Raw genomic sequence first — 19,355 nt, 5'->3', positions numbered from 1 at the left:
GGGAAAATAATCAAACATGGTCCCTAACATCAATTTAGTTTCTAAATCACAAACGTTTTTATTTTGTTGCACTAACAAATAATTTCCACGATGTTGTCTGATGTGGGAGGAGGCAGAGGCTGGGTTCCCGGTGCGTCCACCCGCCGTGTCCATAGCACCACGCCCGCGGGTAGGCGCTTCTAGTGTGAGCCACGGAGCTCGATGCGACAGGAGCCACACCTGACGAGCGCGACCTACCTGCCCACAGTTTACCGCACACCAGCGCGGCAACATGGGGATCTCGGGGTCCAGTCTGCTGGATGAGAACAAATCCAATTTCATCAAAGGTAAGACTAGAATATTTATCGGACCAAAACTCTAAAATTGCAACAGAATTGTTCTTTTTCGGGACTAGAGGTAATTTCGTGCCCCCAAAGCGTAAACTACTTTTTGCACCATGACATCAGTGTGGCACCTTTTCCTTTCCGCGTCAGAACAAGGGGCTTATGTCTGTCGGACTTGTCATCCAGACAATATCAGCCGCGTTCTTCTGTCTCAGCGCGATACTATTCCTGGTTGGATACGTTACGTTCTTAGTTCTCAGAATATTCTCTGTTTATGAATACCAAATAGAACAGTCTATTTGGGTTGGCTACTACATTTTCAAACACGACCAAGTGAAATATGATTGGCCTCCTCTGTTCTTGTATCATGGTTATTGCTTTTTCATCTTGTCTAAGGCTTAAGCTCATATGAAATTCCAAGGATATTGCCATATTAATCAAAACTGCATGGTCTTAGGGTATTCTAATAACTACATAATGTATTTTTGTGATCTAGAGTTCATATTCCTCAGAGTGAGTGCATTTAGGCTGTGGATTATTCTCATCTGGTAGGCTAGTCTGTTCTATAATTATTGTTGCTTGTGCTTAGACTGAATGCTTATCCTGACATGTGTATGTGTGTGCTCATACCGGCATGTTCTCCCTGGCACAACTGGTTTCTGATGTTCCAGCAAGCCACATGGTTGTATTGAGTGGAGTCACCAGATTGAAGGCATAAATGTCTCATCACAGTTGCCAAGCTGTGCAGGTTATTCATCCTGCATACCCGTGGGAAGGCAAGATAGTGGTTGTTGTAGTAACTTTTATTAATTAGTTCCAAAGTTGTCCTCTAGGTAAAGACATGTTGGACACGATAGTAAGGACTTACTGGAGCACCCTCCACTCCCTCCGTGTCCTTCTGTCCATTTGACTCTCTCTTCCTCCCTCTCCCTTTCCTTCCTTATCAGAGGTTATGATCAGATCAGGTCCCTCCTGTTGGCCAGGTCCCACAGCTGAAAAGGGAGACTCCTTTATGCACCACGACCAGTTTCACTTTCCACACCACTCTATTGTGCAATAGAGGGGTGGGGTACCCAGAGAAAAGGGACATTCGTCTTCATTTTTTGTTCAAGGCTCTGGGTTCATGGTTTTGGGACCATCTTCATGTCTTCTTTTTGGTTGTGTAGACCAGCCAGAGTACAAGAGGTAGCATTGAAAGACTGAACGACACAATGTCCAAATATCATGTTACATGTTCGCCGACAGCAGAGAAAATGGCCACGTATGACTTTTGTTTTGCAAATGTTCACTGGCACCAGAGAGAGAGAGGCGCAAATCGATGATTTATCTGGGTGTGTTGACACATCTTCAGAACAGGTGAAAGGAGATCCTGATAGACTGAGATGCAGCATATAAAATCGGTTCTGTGGAATTGTGAGGACATCATATAGACACAGAGTGCAGCCAAGGAGGTTTGCTTTTTCCTTGACTTGTGTTACTCCTCTTCTAAAGCTGTTGCAAACCACAGAGCTCATGGTGGGTTTTGCCAAACAATGACAAATCAAAACCAACAGAACATTATGTAAATTCAGATCCTGGAAAACAATGCTGTTCATAAATAAGATCAGTTTTAAAAAAACATGTTGACAAAGGGGCATTTACAAAGGCATTATATCATCAGGACCATTCAAACAAAGCCATATTAACAGAAACTTAAAAGATGATTTAGTGCCAGAAATGCACCAAATTCTGGCACTTCGGACTTGCGCACAGATGTAAGATGCCAAACAATGAAACCGACTGTGTTTACCACACATGGAAATGAAGACACAACAAGATGCCATTAAATGCATCTTTACACAAATAATTTACAATCATTACACAAATCAATACGCAAGCATTCAGATAGTTCCATAGTTGGGTAGCTTGGACTTCCAGTCAGAGATCCTTGGCTTTGGATTTTACTGTTTTTGTTACTGTAGCATGTCACTTGAGTATCATGTCTGCCAGTTCTTGGAATTTCTTCAACTGTTTACATCAGTTCTTATTATTATGACCGCCCGCGCCAGCTGGCGGTGGTCATATAGGTTTAGTCAGATTTTTTTTTTTTTTCGCATGTCCAAATTTCCGTCAAAGGATTCCCGGGACACTGTAAGATCGGAATTAATACGAAACTTGGTGGGCATGTAACCCCACATGGATAGCATGGAACCATCGATTTTTTCGTTTTGAACTGTAGCCCCCAGCTGGACTGGACCCCGAAAGGAAGGAGGGTAGGGCAGACAGTTTTCTGTGAATATCTAGAGAACCGTGGGGTTTAGGAGGATCATTTTTTTGTATGTTGATCTCAAGGGGCCATGTCAGCCCATTCCATAACCACTCATTTCATGTATAGCCGCCACCTAGTTAAACACAAAAAGTAAAAATGAGGTAATTTATGTCGCAGGTATCTGTGACCTAACATAGTCAAAACTGCCGCGAAATTGGACGTTTAGGATCATTATGACACCCTCTGAATGCACGCCAAGTTTCGTGGAATTCCGTTCATGGGGGCCACACAATAAATTAATTTATGTTACTATACACCAACTGGCCTGTAGGTGGCGGAGACAGTTTTCCGTGAATATCTCGAGAACCGTAGGGCCTAGGAGGTCCACCTTTTTTTTTGTATGTTGGTCTTAAGGGGACATGTCAACCTATCCCATTACCACTTATTTCATGTATAAGCCACCTAGTTAAAAAATTAAAAAGCAAAAAATTAGGTGTTTTCATAACAATATCTCTGGCTGACATGGTCAAAACTGCACGAAATTGAAAGTGTAGGATCATTATGACACCCTCCGAATGCATGCCAAGTTTCGTGAACTTTCGTTCATGGGGGGCCTTACAATAAAATAATTGATGTGTACATTTAGTGACCGTACACCAACAAGGATTCCCGGGACACTGAAGACCGGGGTACACGAAACTTGGTGGGCATGTAACCCCACATGGATAGCATGGAACCATCGTTTTCGTTTTGATCTGTAGCCCCCGCTGGACTGGACCCCGAAAGGAGGGTAGGGCAGACAGTTTTCTGTGAATATCTTGAACCGTAGGGGCCTAGGATGACCAATTTTTTCCGTATGTTTGCCTCCAGGGGTCATGTTAACCCATTCCATGTGCACACATGTGCATAAACAGATACACTGCGCACACACATACATTCACAGTAATCATCACATTATGACACATACTCACACAGTAGACATATGTACGCATGCATGCACATGCACAAACACACATACGTAGGCAAACACAAAAGCACACACACACACACACACACACACACACACACACACATAAACATAAACATAAACATGTACACGCACACATGCACACAATTCAAGAATTTCTCAGAATTATGAACAGGCAAGATGGGGGTGGGGTTGTATAAATGAATTTTACATGTGAAATCTATGAACTAATCATGTTTTGGTACTTGTTGTCTAGCAGATACCAGTGAGAATTGAGTGTGGATAATGCAATTTAGTGAGACAGTTAGAATCATATAGGCCTTTCAGCGTGATTTATTTTTGTGGAAAAAAATGTGCTGGACTGGGCGGCGGTCATATTTTGTACCGCTCGGCGGTACATATAGTTCTTATACGTGTCAGGCTTGGTTTCTGACATAACTTAAAGATTCAGATTTTCGGCGTCTCTTATTTAGTGATGAATTGCACACTCAACCTGACATGACAGAAAGATGTCAAGATCTTCTAACAGGGTGTACTGACTGTCTTCGAAATCAGCACAACTGCACGTCTCGTCTGCTTTTAAACTAACGCAGTGAACCGGAATGGAATGGGAAGAATATTGTTTGGAGGTTGATGTCAAAAATGCCAGCGCAAGACTGGGTAAAGCTGAGTAGAATGGGTAATGATGAGGGGCTCATAGGGAGCTCTGGGTGAGGTGAGTGGAATGGGTAATGATGAGGGCTCATAGGGAGCTCTGGGTGAGATGAGTGGAATGGGTAATGATGAGGGCTCATAGGGAGCTCTGGGTGAGGTGAGGCGCCATCATGAGTCAGCTGCGCTAATGAGACCCAGTGTTCTCACTGAGCTGTCTCTCAGGACTGGGGATGCTCTGCGGATGCGAAGCCAACCAAACAAAGGCAGAGCGAACACCTGCTGCGTGTGTGTGTGTGTGTGTGTGTGTGTGTGTGTGTGTGAAAATAGGATGTGAGAGCTTTTACAGTTACGCCCAGAGGTTGTGTGGATGAATAGTGTCGAAGAGTGACTTGAATTAGTCGATTGTTTTCGGCTTTTACTCGTGTCTGCACAAACAGGAAACTGGGCTTAAGCAAAACCCCCCCCCCCTCCTCCATCCCCTCCAGGTTTTCCCTGTAATTACTTTCATCCATTGATGTGAGAGGTACAGTCTTTGCATGTGCTTTTGAATGTGTGTGTGTGTGTGTGAGAGAGGGAGAGAGAGAGAGAGAGAGAGGGTGGGGGGCAGATGGGCTGAGAGTGCGAGACAGAAAGGGAGCATTTGTGTGTTATACTGCAAACCAGAGCTGGGAGAATTTCGATAAATCATACTTGAGCAACATTGCGATAAAGCTACATGGTGTAGAAGTGGTATTTAAGTTTAATACTGGATAGATGTTGGAAGGTTCCCAGCTTTTATCTTTGCTTTTTATAGCTGTGGGATGTAGCACAAACATTGTACTCTGTCGTAAGTAATTCAGCATTTCACGAGACTTAAAATTACATGTTGGCCTCTTCCTCTCTGTGTCTGTCTATGTGTGTTTGAAGGGTAAAAGTGGGGGGGCATTTGTAGGTGTGTGTGTGTGTGCTATACAGAACTGGTTCTGCAGGTCAGGGCAGCCTCCTGGTTGGAGGTTGGAGTCAAGAATGTTTATGGCAAGGTAAGAGAGTGAGAGTGATGAAGACCGCACAGAGAAAAATAATGGGGAATTTGCGAGACGGCTATTGTGGGAGAGTTGCTGCTGTTTCCCCAGGCACGCTATTTCGGTTACACTGTTGAATGATGTAATTGCACCACAGTCTCATTGGTAGTTGGACTGTTTTGGTGACGCATAATTATTCAGCAGCATCCAAGAAGGGCTTAGGCATAACACAGAGGTTTGTGTTAATGCTTATAGTTAAGGGATTATATCCATGAGAAACACACTCTACCTTGTGCTCCATGGGATGTGTTGAGATTTCCCCAAGTCGGCGCTGTCCACTGATATTCTATGGATGAGTGGTGGTTCAGGAGAAGTTTGGGGTTTGTTTGGTAAAGGTGTTTTTTTTGGTGACTCTGGTTGTCCCATTTGACCAAGACCGTTTGTAGGAGCTTGAGAAAACTCAGGTAAAGGTGTGAGACATTCCATCCCGGGCGAGTCTCCCAGTCGCTCACTCTCAAACACACACACACACACACACAAATACTGCGGCTCACAGCTGAATGTGATTTTGGAACCAGTCCTTACCAAAGGCGTGGGGAAACGTCAGAGGAGGCTGATTGCCGGCCAAATCTCTCTCTTCCAGAAAAACCAAGATGGGTTCACCTTTACTCTGCTACACCTATACATTGCTTGTGCACATTTAGAAAAGATAGTGACACGGCATTAAGACAAAACTTTAGTTTAGAGAGTTAGTGTGTTCACTAGTAGACAGTGGTGGGTACAATACTCTCTCTCTCTCACTCACTCACACACAGACACACACACACACACACACAGACACACAGACACATCACCCAGCAGTTGAGTAGAGCCAAGTTGTTGAGCTCCTCAGACTATTCTACATTGTTGCTGGCAGGTATTGTGTGATATGACTTTATAGACCTTGCTATCATATAACAGCTCTCTCAGAGGAGCTCAAATATGGATCCAATCAGCAAAGAAGAACCATCCCTGGAGTAAAAGAGAATCCTTATACTGGACCTTACCCAGATGTTGCCTTGGAGGCCCATGATTCAGTTACTAACAGTCAAAGTATGCAACAGAGACAGATGATCAGACAGATGACCGGCTGATCTTGTGAATAAGACATCATGAGATTAATTTGTGCAAAGTAAAATATTAATGTAATTTATTTGGTTGAATTTAATGAATAAGGAAATTGAGGGCATTTAAATGTCAGGCCGGTTGTTCCATATGAGTGCTTGCTACATTCTATGTGAATGAAATATGGCCATTCCTGTGCCATTCATCACAAACTTTAGAAAAGCCACATCCACCCAAGTGTAAAGGATGCTGAGGTGACTCTGTGATGAGTCATCTGAAGGCCAGTGAATGGGTCTCTATGAAAGCCCCAGGCACATATAAAGCTGGGCCATTTGGTAATCTAAAATCCTTGCCTACTTCAGTTTATAACACTTGGCTGTGCTTTGCTTGAGTTTATAGCAAACACAAATCTAATAGGGGTTGAAAGGCAAGTTTGGAAATTATCAGGATGTTTGTAGCGTGTGTGTGGTGTGTGTGTGTGTGTAACAACATCCTCTAAATTTGCTCAGTATTTGGCGATGAGGGGAAAAAAACAATACCTTTTAAATGAGGTAATTGTTTTGCAGAGTCACAGAATCTATCCCTCCTCCTACATAAATGGACTATAATGTATTTGACCTGAATCCCGGTCTCTTAGGGAAAACCCCTGTTCTGAATTACAGCTGTGAGAAAAGTGTTGTAATGTGGGCTTCTCCAGACATCTGGTCTGAAGTCGACATGATAGATGCATGTGCATTGTTCTGGTGGGAAAAGAGTTTTTCTGTTGGCAAATTCAAATGCCATAAAGTGTGTGTGTTTGTGCATGTACATATGTGTGTGTGTGTGTGTGTGTGTGTGTGTGTGTGAGTGTGAGTGTGTGTGAGCAAGACCATCAATGTGTCAAAGTCCATATGTTAGGATGTGAATACTTCCACAGGATTGCCGTGAGTCACTTCCTCCTCAAATAGGAAATGGTGCACTGATGTAATTTCCTCTTTCAAACTGATGACCTGTGGAACCACTTTGCACTTCTACTGTTCCGGATCAGTCCTCTAGTTAAAAAAACATTGAATATATCAGATGAATAAATAGGAATAACAGTCATAGCAAATGCTTTGTGTATTGCAGGGACCATATGCATGTTGTGTATACATGTGTGCACCAGGGTTGTTCAGAATTCCAAAATTGAATTAAGCTGGCTCTTAAATTCTAATTAAATTATTGAATTTCACTTGCATTTCAATTGAGGTAGCAAACAGGAAGTAGAATTGCAATTCCAATTTTGCCCAACCCTGGTGTGCACTGGGGGTGTTCTGTTCTGTGGAACGCAGCCCTAGTTCATTGAGACTCCCTTCCTGTTTAGTCTAAGAGGCCCAAAGACTGGACACTCCAGACAACCGTCCAGGGGTGCGTTTCCCAAAGCCATAGTTGCTAACCTGTTAGCAACTTAGTTGGTTGGCAATAGGAAATTGCATTGCAACCAACAAAGTTGCTAACTTAGTTAGCAGCTATGGTTTTGGGAAACGCACCCCAGCTCTGTCACATGTGTTTGACTGCCTCTGTTCCCACTGGGTGGGTCTGGTCACCTTTGAGCTTATTTGCTACCTGATCTGCCTTTGTCCTCCTTCCTCCCTCTCTGTTCATGTGTGCTCATGAGTGCCAGTCCGTGCAGGCAGAGCAAAGGGGAGAGGGGGAATTATGTGTTACAGACGATCAAACACACCATAACAGAAAAAAGCCACAACAGTGAGACATGGAATGAGTCGCAGGGTATTGTGAGCTTAAGAAATCTCCAAGGAAACGGCCATTCTCTCTCTCTCTCTCTCTCTCTCTCTCTCTCTCTCTTTATTTTCCCTCCTTCTCTTGCCATTTGCATAGTCAGTGGAAAACTTCAAGCTGCTCTTTGTTTTTAGGGCAAACAAGTAAAAATTTCCACCATCTCTCACTTAACACTGGGAAGGGAGCCAATTAGGACATGCCTTCCTAGAATGATTTATCTCTCATTCTCTCTCTCCGTCTCTCTCTCTCTATCCTTCTTTCATTTCTCCTGCTCTCTTTCCCTTCATCCCATATGATATGATATCATCCCATAATATGACTATGAAGTTATAGTAATGTTCGATCGTCACAGCATCACATCACCCATGTCATCAAAACCTGATACATACTCAGAATTATTGTAGAGTTTGTATATGCTTCACAATGCGTTTTCTTTTTGCCCTGGATTATTGTTTTTTTTTGCCTGGAAGAAAGAGAAAGCAGAAGAAAGCATGGCATCTGCTGGTGTTGAGGGGGCTCGGGTTGAGAGATGCAAACCCTGTAGAATGCATTTTGTGGTGTTGCAAACCTAGTTAAGAGAGAGGGAGGGAGAGATTAAGTAGTTATGGCCACTGGAAGAGCTGGATGTGTGGAAGCTGTCCTATAGACAGTACTGAGATGGGTCAGTGCTTTGTGTTACGTAATGCGTTATGAATTGACAAGTGGATTTATGTGTGCTGTCAGTGTTGTGTAATACAGGCGTGTTATGTGTGGGGTTGATAGTAATGTGATGTGTGATGCCTACATTGTTATAATGTGTGTTATACAATATGTATGATACAAGAGTCTTTTATTGTGTATGTAATAGCTTGTGTTGTTGAGTGTGAGTACTGCAGTATTTGTGATGTGTTGTTGATGGAGAGATATGTGTTGTGTTGTTGATGAGATGTGTGTTGTGTTGTTGATGAGATATGTGTGTTGTGTTGTTGATGAGATATATATGTTGTGTTGTTGATGAGATATATGTTGTGTTGTTGAGTGTGAGTATGTGTTGTTGTTGATGAGAGATGTGTGTTGTGTTGTTGATGTGGTGTTGATGAGATGTGTGTTGTGTTGTTGAGTGTGAGTATGTGTTGTTGATGAGAGAATTGTGTTGTGTTGTTGAGTGTGAGTAGTATATGTGTTGTGGTGTTGATGAAAGATATGTGTTGTGTTGTTGATGAGAGATGTGTGTTGTGTTGTTGATGAGAGATGTGTGTTGTGTTGTTGATGAGAGATGTGTGTTGTGTTGTTGATGAGAGATGTGTGTTGTGTTGTTGATGAGATATATATGTTGTGTTGTTGATGAGATATATATGTTGTGGTGTTGATGAGATATATGTTGTGTTGTTGAGTGTGAGTATGTGTTGTTGTTGATGAGAGATGTGTGTTGTGTTGTTGATGTGGTGTTGATGAGATATATGTTGTGTTGTTGAGTGTGAGTATGTGTTGTTGTTGATGAGAGATGTGTGTTGTGTTGTTGATGTGGTGTTGATGAGATGTGTGTTGTGTTGTTGAGTGTGAGTATGTGTTCTTGATGAGAGAATTGTGTTATGGTGTTGAGTGTGAGTAGTATATGTGTTGTGGTGTTGATGAAAGATATGTGTTGTGTTGTTGATGAGAGATGTGTGTTGTGTTGTTGATGAGAGATGTGTGTTGTGGTGTTAAAGCAACACCAAAGAACTTTCCCTCTGTCGCACGCACGCTATTTGTTTATCCAGCACCGGCTTTGCAAATAATGATGTCCACAGACAAGGTAGAATATGTTGCATGACTTATAAAAGTACGATGTATTGCGACATCAGATGCAAGTCAAATTTGTAGTTTCTTATGTCTCATTCCATCGAACTACAGATCCGCTACCCGATCTGGCAAACTTACATAGTTCGGTTATAGCCGATAGAGGGCTGTGAAGCGAATGCAGAAGTGCCGTTTACCCTGTTACGAGTTGATGAACCACTGAAACGATTTTGGTAACATTATTTTAAGGTATAAACCTCTTTGGTGTTGCTTTAAGTGTGAGTGTGTGTTGTGTTTTGGATGAGAGATATGTGTTGTGTTGAGTGTGAGTGGTATATGTCTTGTGTTGTTGATGAGAGATGTGTGTTGTGTTGTTAATGAGAGGTGTGTGTTGTGTTGTTGAGTGAGTATGTGTTGTGTTGTTGATGAGGGATGTGTGTTGTGTTGTTGATGAGAGATGCGTTTTGTGGTGTTGAGTGTGAGTTGTATGTGTTGTTGATGGGAGATATGTGTTGTGTTGTTGATGAGAGATGTGTGTTGTGTTGTTGATGAGATATATATGTTGTGTTGTTGATGAGATATATGTTGTGTTGTTGAGTGTGAGTATGTGTTGTGTTGTTGATGAGAGATGTGTGTTGTGTTGTTGAGTGTGAGTATGTGTTGTGTTGAGTGTGAGTGGTATGTGTTGTGTTGTTGATGAGATGTGTGTTGTGTTGTTGATGAGATATGTGTGTTGTGTTGTTGATGAGAGATGTGTGTTGTGTTGTTGATGAGAGATGTGTGTTGTGTTGTTGATGAGATATATGTTGTGTTGTTGAGTGTGAGTATGTGTTGTGTTGTTGATGAGAGATGTGTGTTGTGTTGTTGATGAGATGTGTGTTGTGTTGTTGAGTGTGAGTATGTGTTGTTGATGAGAGAATTGTGTTGTGTTGTTGAGTGTGAGTAGTATATGTGTTGTGGTGTTGATGAAAGATATGTGTTGTGGTGTTGATGAAAGATATGTGTTGTGTTGTTGATGAGAGATGTGTGTTGTGGTGTTGATGAGAGATGTGTGTTGTGTTGTTGAGTGTGAGTAGTATGTGTGTTGTGTTGTTGATGAGACATGTGTGTTGTGTCGGTGCAGGTCGAGCCCAGCAGGAGCTTGATGCCTTCAGCGTGCTCTATAAGCAGCAGTACTCAGTGGAGTACTGCAACAAGATACGGGACGAGATGAACCAGCAGGAGGAGCAGCGGACACAGCTGCTCAAACAAAGGGTATGGACTGTGTGTGTGCGCGCGTGCGATTGAGGGGACACAAATGGATTATCATTGGTTTGTGTGACTGTGAGTGCTGTATGCGCGGTATGCATTAGACAGAATAGATACAATCAAGTGATGAGACGGGCTCCTCTGATGTGATTGTGATCTGAGATGCTTCTCTCTGGCCTGCTTCCCCAGGAGCCTCTGAAGCGTGTGTGTGTGTGTGTGTGAGATATGTGTTGTGTGATCTGAGATGTTCCTCTCTGGCCTGCTTCCCCAGGAGCCTCTGAAGGACGGGGAGATACTGTATGAGGAGCATGTGCTCTACTTCGATGACACCAGGAAGTGGCGTGAACGCTATGTGGTGGTGCGGGCCAATTACAGCCTCGAGTGCCATGAGAGCTACGAGGTACCGCCCATGAGACACTTACAACTACAGATTCACATAACTGCACCAGTCACACAATCATTAAGGGTTAACACTCATCTAATACAGTATAGTAGAAGTAATAGTATGTAACAGACTATTTTGTCCAAAATGAATCATTTTACAGAATTGTATAGAAAATGTTGGTAGCATTAAAGTGCATATTACAGTAGCAATGATATACTCTAAGTGAGGAATTATTATTGGAAGATTTTTGAAAAATATTACAGAGACCATACCCAATGCATACTATGAAGTGACTTTAGGAAGCCCTGTGATATTTTCCATACAGTAACTAATGTACAGTAGTGCCACCTCAGTCAGTGTATTTGTTTTGGTTCCTGTGTCCATGCATGGGTAAATCTGAACTCAAGCTTACTGTGCCCGTGCAGACTTTCGTCAAGGGCGTGCCAGCTCGGCACAAGCTGCTGCCCACGGGGGGCGTGGTGCTGACCACGGAGGAGAAGTACATGGCGCTGGTGGACCAGTGCTTCCCCGACGCCAACCGTAAGTACCGCACCGCACCGCACCGCACCGCACCGCAGGGCTAGAGGCGTGGGAGGCGTGGGGGAGTGGGAGGCGTGATGATGCCGATAATGTTTTGTTTGTGTGTGTCAATTTGCGTGTGTTTTGTGTGAGAGATGGAATGCCTAAGCCACACACATACACACACAGACACACACATACAGACTCACACACACAATATCACATTGAAAAAAGAGACAAAAATAACACAGACACGCCCACACCCACGTTATATAGTCACACTTTGCAACTGCAAATCCAAGTGAAAAGTCTCTTAGACACAGTAACCTCTGTTACACCACAGTAACAGGAAGACAGCGAAGATGTGTGTGTGTGTGTCTGGTCAGCAGTTAGTCACTACAGGACAGTGTGAGTCACTGAGGGTAGAACAATCTGAGCTTCATTGATGCGTGTTGTGTGTGTGTGTGTGTGTGTGTGTGTGTGTCATGAATTTGGTGTAGCATTACTCAGGCCACTATTACTGTCTGCCTGCTGTCCACAGATGCATCACTACAGATGTGCTCATGTGTGTCTGCGGACATTCTGTTTATACATGTGGGCTGTACACAAATAACTGTCTGAACATAACGAGTGTGTGTGTGTGGCTTTGGCTGTCTGTGCCTGTCCATGTGTGTGTGTGGTGTGTGTGTGTGTGTGGCTTTGGCTGTCTGTGTGTGTGTGTGTGTGTGTGTGTGTAGATGAGAAGGAAGACTTTGCTCCACCGGTGATCGGTATGCCGGGACAGTTCCCTGTGTACCTGCGTCTGCCCTACAGGAGAGACTCCTACTTCTGCTTCAAACAGGAGGCCAGGCAAACGGGCTTCCTCGCCATCCTCAACGACTGCATACGCCACCAGAACCAGGGTGCACACAAACACACGCACACACACAAACACACGCACACACACTCACAGCTTCAACAACATAAACACCCAGCTACATGCTGAAACAACAAAAACAAGCATTTCAGCATCCACACACAAAAACAGTCATTATACCAGCAGAAATACAGCAACTGAACTCTCAAACACATACTGTACTATGTACTGTACTATGAAATCCTCACTATTTCACGCCATAATGCACACAAAGCAGTGAATATCTTGAACACAGCTAAAGAGATGGTCAAACCTCTGAGAGCTGACCTCCCCCTGACCTCTGACCCTCCTCTGACAGACTTCCTGAAGAAGGGCACGGTGGAGGTGAAGGCCTTCCTGAGAGCGCTGAAGCAGCACAGGCAGCACAAGGGCCAGTACGAGTCCTGGGACATGCTGATCGGCAGCGACGCACGGGTGAGTCTGCGCTCGGCTCACCACCCCTGTCTCCATCACCCCCATTCGGCATCACGATCGTCTGCCATCGTTTCAAATGTCTGATATATAACACAAACCAAACTACAGCTTGCTTGCAGCATTAAGAGTTTCTGTAGATGTCTAAAATGGCAGCATCTTTAAAGTATAAGATTGAGGACAGCTGTAGTACAGTCTGCAGTTTGTCATTATGACTCCTTGTCACTCAGCGACTGAACGGTTGTTTACATATCTGTGTGTGATGATGACTATGAGGGATCTATTGTATATGTGGACCATGTGATGGAAAGATGAGTGTGTGAAATATGCAGTGTGTGTAAAGAACACTGTGAGTGTGTGTGAGGTTTATTTTTACAGAGTGATGTTGTGAAAAGCTCTCAAACCAGGAAATCCCACTTTCAGTCAGGATACACCCCCTCCCACCGTTTCACAGGGCAGCCATTGTCCTTGTGTACAACACACACATGCGCACACACTCGAACACACACACACGTGCACACACACACACACACATATACACAAACACAAATCTTACACACCCATGCACCATTTTTCAATAGAATGGTGCATAATTACAAAATTGTCCCATCATGCCAGCACACACACACACACACACACACACACACACGCACACACGCACACACACGCACACACACACACAGCACAATTGAAATGTAACTCCATAATGCACATGCACATGTTTTCCCCCTGAAAGCAATCAAGTTTAGTACAAATAGACGTCACAGCACAATGCTGTATGGAATGTTAAATATGTTGCTGGGAGTTTCAGTGAATGGTTTCACCTGGTTCTGTGTGTGTGTGTTTGTGTAGGAGAGAAGAGATGTGTGTGTTTGTGTAGGAAAGAGAGAGACAGAGAGAGATGTGTATGTCTGTGTGTGTGTGTGTTTGTGAAGGAGACAGAGAGATGCGTGTGTGTGTGTGTGATGCTTCTTAGGGTATTGCTGTAATTGTGCAGCGGTGGTGTTGGGTGTGTGGGTGTGTGCCTGCATGCATGCTGAAATTCTGAGGAAGAAGCCAATAGTAGGAAAACTGTTGATGCATCTTAGAACCTCAAATGGAAATACTATTCATCCCCAAAATCTTTCTCTCTGTTTCTGCAAGCTTATGTACATAACACCTGCTTACTTGTGTACATAAAGTGTGTGTGTACATAGTGTGTGTGTGTGTACATAATGTGTGTGTGTGTGTACATAACGTGTGTGTACATAGTGTGTGTGTGTGTACATAATGTGTGTGTGTGTGTACATAACGTGTGTGTGTGTGTGTGTGTTCATAGGTTCTGTCCAACTTATTGATGGAGGACTTATATCCATCTCTGGAGAAAGAGATGCTGCCCAAGCTGAAGGCTAAGAAGGCTAAGAAGAGGGTGTGGTTTGCTGTGAGTATCACCCGATAAGCTCGTTAAAAACAACAATAACAACGACAACAACAACAACAACAACACACACAGAGCACAGCTCTGATCGCAAAACAGTCTGCTGAGACAGGACCGAGCACTTTCACTGAATCACCACTCTCCGCTCTCTCAGCTCCATCTGCAGGGGGACAACATGGGCTGCAGCCCACAGCGACAATCCTCTGAACACACACACACAGTGACAATCCTCTGATCACACACACACACACACACACACAGCGACAATCCTCTGATCTAAATGTGTAGGACAAGCATATGGTTTATTTAGTACATTTAGTTTGATCTAAATGTGTAGGACGAGCATATGGTTTATTTAGTACATTTAGTTTGATCTAAATGTGTAGGACGAGCATATGGTGACAGGACTTCCAGTGAGAGCTCCAGGTTCTCCATAGTATCATCTGAAGATTGATTTCCTTATTTATTTATTTATTTTTAAAGTATATTTTTGGGGGATTTTTTATGCCTTTAATGTGACTGGATAGTGGAGAGTGACAGGAAGCAAGTGGGAGAGAGAGGCGGGGGTGGGATCTGGAAAGAACCAAAGGGGCGGGAATCGAACCCGGGTCGCCGGCGTACGGTGCAGGTGCCAGTCGCGCCACGGCCTGATTTCCTTATTTTAGCTTAGTCAGCTTAAGGCAGAGCCTGGGATCATCTACAGGTCTGTGTCAAACTGTTGGTGTATCAAGAAGATGGCAATGTAGTGAGGGAAAGTCAAGACTGTTTTCTTTTAGTCACTGAATGGCCAGAGATAGACCAGTGCTACTTCTAATGTGATGTGATTGTTGTGAGACATCTTACTGAGTGTGTGTGTGTGTCCGCCAGACGGTGGAAGCTGCCTATTTGCTGATTCAGGGGCATCTCCTGGAGGGCCTGACCACTCTGAAGGAGGCGTGCAAGACCAGTGCCAGCCAACAGGAGGTGCTGCTGCGCTCAGACATGGACCAGATCACCAGCTCTAAAGCATTCCTGCAGAACAAACTCACAGGTACACACACACACACTCACACACTCTCACACACACACACACACACACACACACACACACACAAGCAAACTTACACACACTGGCATGCTCACAAAAGCCACCCAGGCTATATAACACATACACATCTCACTGAAGATTCTTTGAATGCCCTGCTTCTGTTCTCTCCCATCTCACCGTTGTCCTTGTCCTTGTGCATGTCGTAGCCATGGTGACGGCTCCAGCGGAGCGGCACTGCTCTGAGCACGTGCAGCCGTTCCTGGTGTCCGTGCTGGAGGAGCTGATGGAGCCGGTCAGCTCGGGCTTCGACGAGGCGCGGCTACTAGGGGCCAACACCATGGAGGAGCTGTGCCAGGCCTTCCAGGAGGGCGCCGAGAAGGACGAACTCAAGACGGTGAGATGGAGATGGTGGTGCTGCCACATCTCTGTGATGTGGATAGATAGATAGATAGATACTTTAAGTATAAGTATATATGCTCTTTTGATTGAAATTTGGTCTCTGCATTTATCCCAATCCGTGAATTAGTAAAACACACTCAGCACACACTAATCCCGATGCAGCGAGCTGCCTGCTACAGCGGCGCTCGGGGAGCAGTGAGGGGTCAGGTGCCTTGCTCAAGGGCACTTCAGCCGTTCCTACTGGTCGGGGTTCGAACCGGCAACCCTCCGGGTGCAAGTTCGAAGCGCTAACCAGTAGGCCACGGATATGGTTTATTTAATTCCCAAGGGGAAATTCAAGGTCCCAGTAGTTTAAGACATCACACACAAAATACACTACAACATACACAGACTGATAGAATAACAAATCCACATGACTCATATGGACAGTAAAATATCTTAAATCAAAGATCCACGCGAATGTACTAAGGGATGTATAAGCATGAGTCGCTGTGAACCCCCAAGGGCCACAACATCAGAGACAATGACAGAAGTGTCAGCTCTGCTGTGTGAAGGTCATCATGAATGACTCCTCTATCCAAGGCATCGCCTGTTGATGTAGACATGTGTATTTTCTCAATGCTACATATACAAACAGCTTCTGAGCACAGCTGAGACCTGAGTGATGGTAATCATTGCCTTGCATGGCTGCTATTCCAGCAGGCGACCGAGCCCTCCGATCCCTGTTTAAGCTTGACTGTGTGCAGAGGGGCAGACCCAGGGTCTCAGTATTCCTCTCAGTGGGCTTCTGATAGCCTCTCTGTTTTCTGTGTGTCCGGTGGCGTGTCCAGGTTTTGTCAGTATTACTCTGGGTGGCTGTCTGATGGCCTCTTTGTTGACTGTGTGTCTGGTGCAGTGTTGTATGAAGGACTAGAAAGCAATACTTGAGTAAAAGTACAAGTATCGGACTAGAAAGACTTTGGTAGAAGTGAAAGTTACCTTTTAGAATATTACTTAAGTAAAAGTCTTAACGTATCTGATATATACTGTACTTAAGTATCAAAAGTAATTTTCTGATATTTAATGTACTTAAGTATTTGAAGTAAATGTAAAAAGTAAAAAGCAAGCGGTTTTATTTTGAACTTTTATTGTGAACTTTATTTTGGCTTTTTTATAGTAAAGCATATTCAGGGTTCCCATGTTAGGTTAATCTCGCTCATCAAGAAATTTCACTCTTGTATGAACTTCAGGTAAAAATGAAAAATAAATAACTTATTTCTTTTTTTTTTTTAAAAATGACCTGCTTGTAGGGAGAACATTTTGGTCATGTGGTATGAGCATTTCTAGGGCTTACTCCCCAGGTCACCATCTCACACTCACACACACACACACAGGCCACCTATGTCCAGCAACTACTAATATGCCAGTTATTAGTTGAAACTGAAAAGGTGTCTGTTCATCTTCAAAAGAAGCTGGTTTTCAAAGTTGCCAGAATTCAGTGCCTGGGAGTTTCAGGCCCAAGACCGGCCCACATTTTCCATAGTGGTGGAAATTGGATAAATGAAGCAACATTTCAGCTATTACTATCCTGTAGTTTTTATTAGTACCATGGTTCAACAAATGTGTAAAGGTTATATAATAATTCACTTCAACTGAGAAGTTAACAAAAAATATTCCACTATTCCACAAGTTAACAAAAACAGAAAGAAAGAAAGAAAGCCTTTGAAATGTAGCCTTTGAAATCCCACGCTTCCACAAAGAGGCTTATTGAACTAATGTTTAGGCTACATGTTTTTTGCATGGGTAGGCTATATTGTTGTTTGGTGATTTAGCCTACTCCTTTACTACACCCTCTTCTGAGCAAACAAGGCATTTAGGTTTATCATGTAGGGTAATCGCTCTTTCTTACATTAAATAACTTTAATTTATCCTGTCTACTTGTCCCTGTAGTCATGGCCTTCTCATCACTAATTTCGGGCTCATCATTTTCAGTGGTCCACTGGTTGATCTTCTGCTCAGTCTCTCCTGGCCACTTTCTACCATCCATTCTACCTGACGCTTGTGTCTAGCCTACTGTAGGGCCGGCGCAGCTATCCGTATCTGAGAACTTTTTGATAAAGACCCAACCAACTCTTTTTGGGAGGGGAGAACTCCCTCACGTAGGCTACAACCCATGCAGAGGCATTGGTGTCGTGCACAGAATGCGGAACGTGTCCTACTTTAAGAAAAGATAGACTAACGTCACAAATGTCAATATTTTTTCCTCGACCAGCCCAAAAGTGAAGCGGCCCACCGGGAATTCTCCCGATTACCCACCCCGGGCCTGATTCAGTCTTACTCTTCCTGGACTGAAGACAAGTCCTGCGATGCTAAATAGCCTTTCACAGGCCGCTGAGGCAGGTAGCGGAGTGTTCAGCTACACAGAAAGCTGCCAATGTACAGAAACATTTCTTGCAAATACGGCCACAGGTGTATGACGTTCTCTTCACCACTACCCTGTTCACCGAGTTCACCACTATCGTCGGGGTGGTCGTCTATGATAACGGGAGGTCCTCCAGTAGGTGCTCTTGCTTCCATGGCGGTTTCAGTTGTGCGTCCTCCTCCTCCTTTAGCAACAAACACGCGCTGAAATAGAGCGCGGAGCGTGCGTAATGCAATCTAGGAGCAGTGATAAGCCAAACCTCCGCCAAACCTCCCTTATTGCAGTCGCACACATTTCTTCTAATTTTATGTTTTAGTAACGAGTAACGAAGATGCTTAGTGGAAATATAACGGAGTAAAAGTATACATTTTATCTAGGAAATGTAGTGGAGTGAAAGTTGACATGAATTTAAAAAGCGAAGTAAAGTACAGATACGTGAAATGTCTACTTAAGTACAGTAACGAAGTATTTGTACTCCGTTACATTACAACACTGGTCTGGTGGCGTGTCTGATGGCCTCTTTGTTGACTGTGTGTCTGGTGGCGTGTCTGATGGCCTCTTTGTTGACTGTGTCTGGTGGCGTGTCTGATGGCCTGTCTGTTCACTGTGTGTCCGGTGGCGTGTCTGATGGCCTCTCTGTTGACTGTGTGTCCGGGTGGCGTGTCTCTTGTCCAGGCGCTGGCCGGGATGAGCAAGGCCAATCTGCAGACGTGCTACCAGAGGGTGAGCAGCCTGCAGGACCAGCTGAAGGAGCTGCAGCAGAGATTCAACTACACCAACGTCATAGGCCTCGTCCACAGTACACAGATCGACCTGCAG

General features: G+C 44.1%; 1 protein-coding gene across 1 annotated transcript in view; it reads left to right on the top strand.

The window, feature by feature from the left end:
- Positions 1-4: 4 nt before the first annotated feature.
- The window catches only part of niban1a (niban apoptosis regulator 1a), a gene marked incomplete in the record, with an annotated part of 24,148 nt that continues 4,797 nt past the window's right edge, over positions 5-19,355 (top strand). Inside the window, 10 exon segments of the mRNA XM_048251867.1 lie at positions 5-326; positions 10,937-11,067; positions 11,333-11,461; positions 11,872-11,986; positions 12,703-12,867; positions 13,180-13,295; positions 14,611-14,712; positions 15,577-15,739; positions 15,943-16,130; positions 19,212-19,355. Coding sequence (XP_048107824.1) covers positions 272-326; positions 10,937-11,067; positions 11,333-11,461; positions 11,872-11,986; positions 12,703-12,867; positions 13,180-13,295; positions 14,611-14,712; positions 15,577-15,739; positions 15,943-16,130; positions 19,212-19,355 — 1,308 coding nt within the window.

This window comes from Alosa alosa, chromosome 9, assembly GCF_017589495.1.
Source record: "Alosa alosa isolate M-15738 ecotype Scorff River chromosome 9, AALO_Geno_1.1, whole genome shotgun sequence".
NCBI classification, from domain to species: Eukaryota; Metazoa; Chordata; class Actinopteri; order Clupeiformes; family Clupeidae; genus Alosa; species Alosa alosa.
This window is presented reverse-complemented; position numbering and strand designations above follow the sequence as displayed.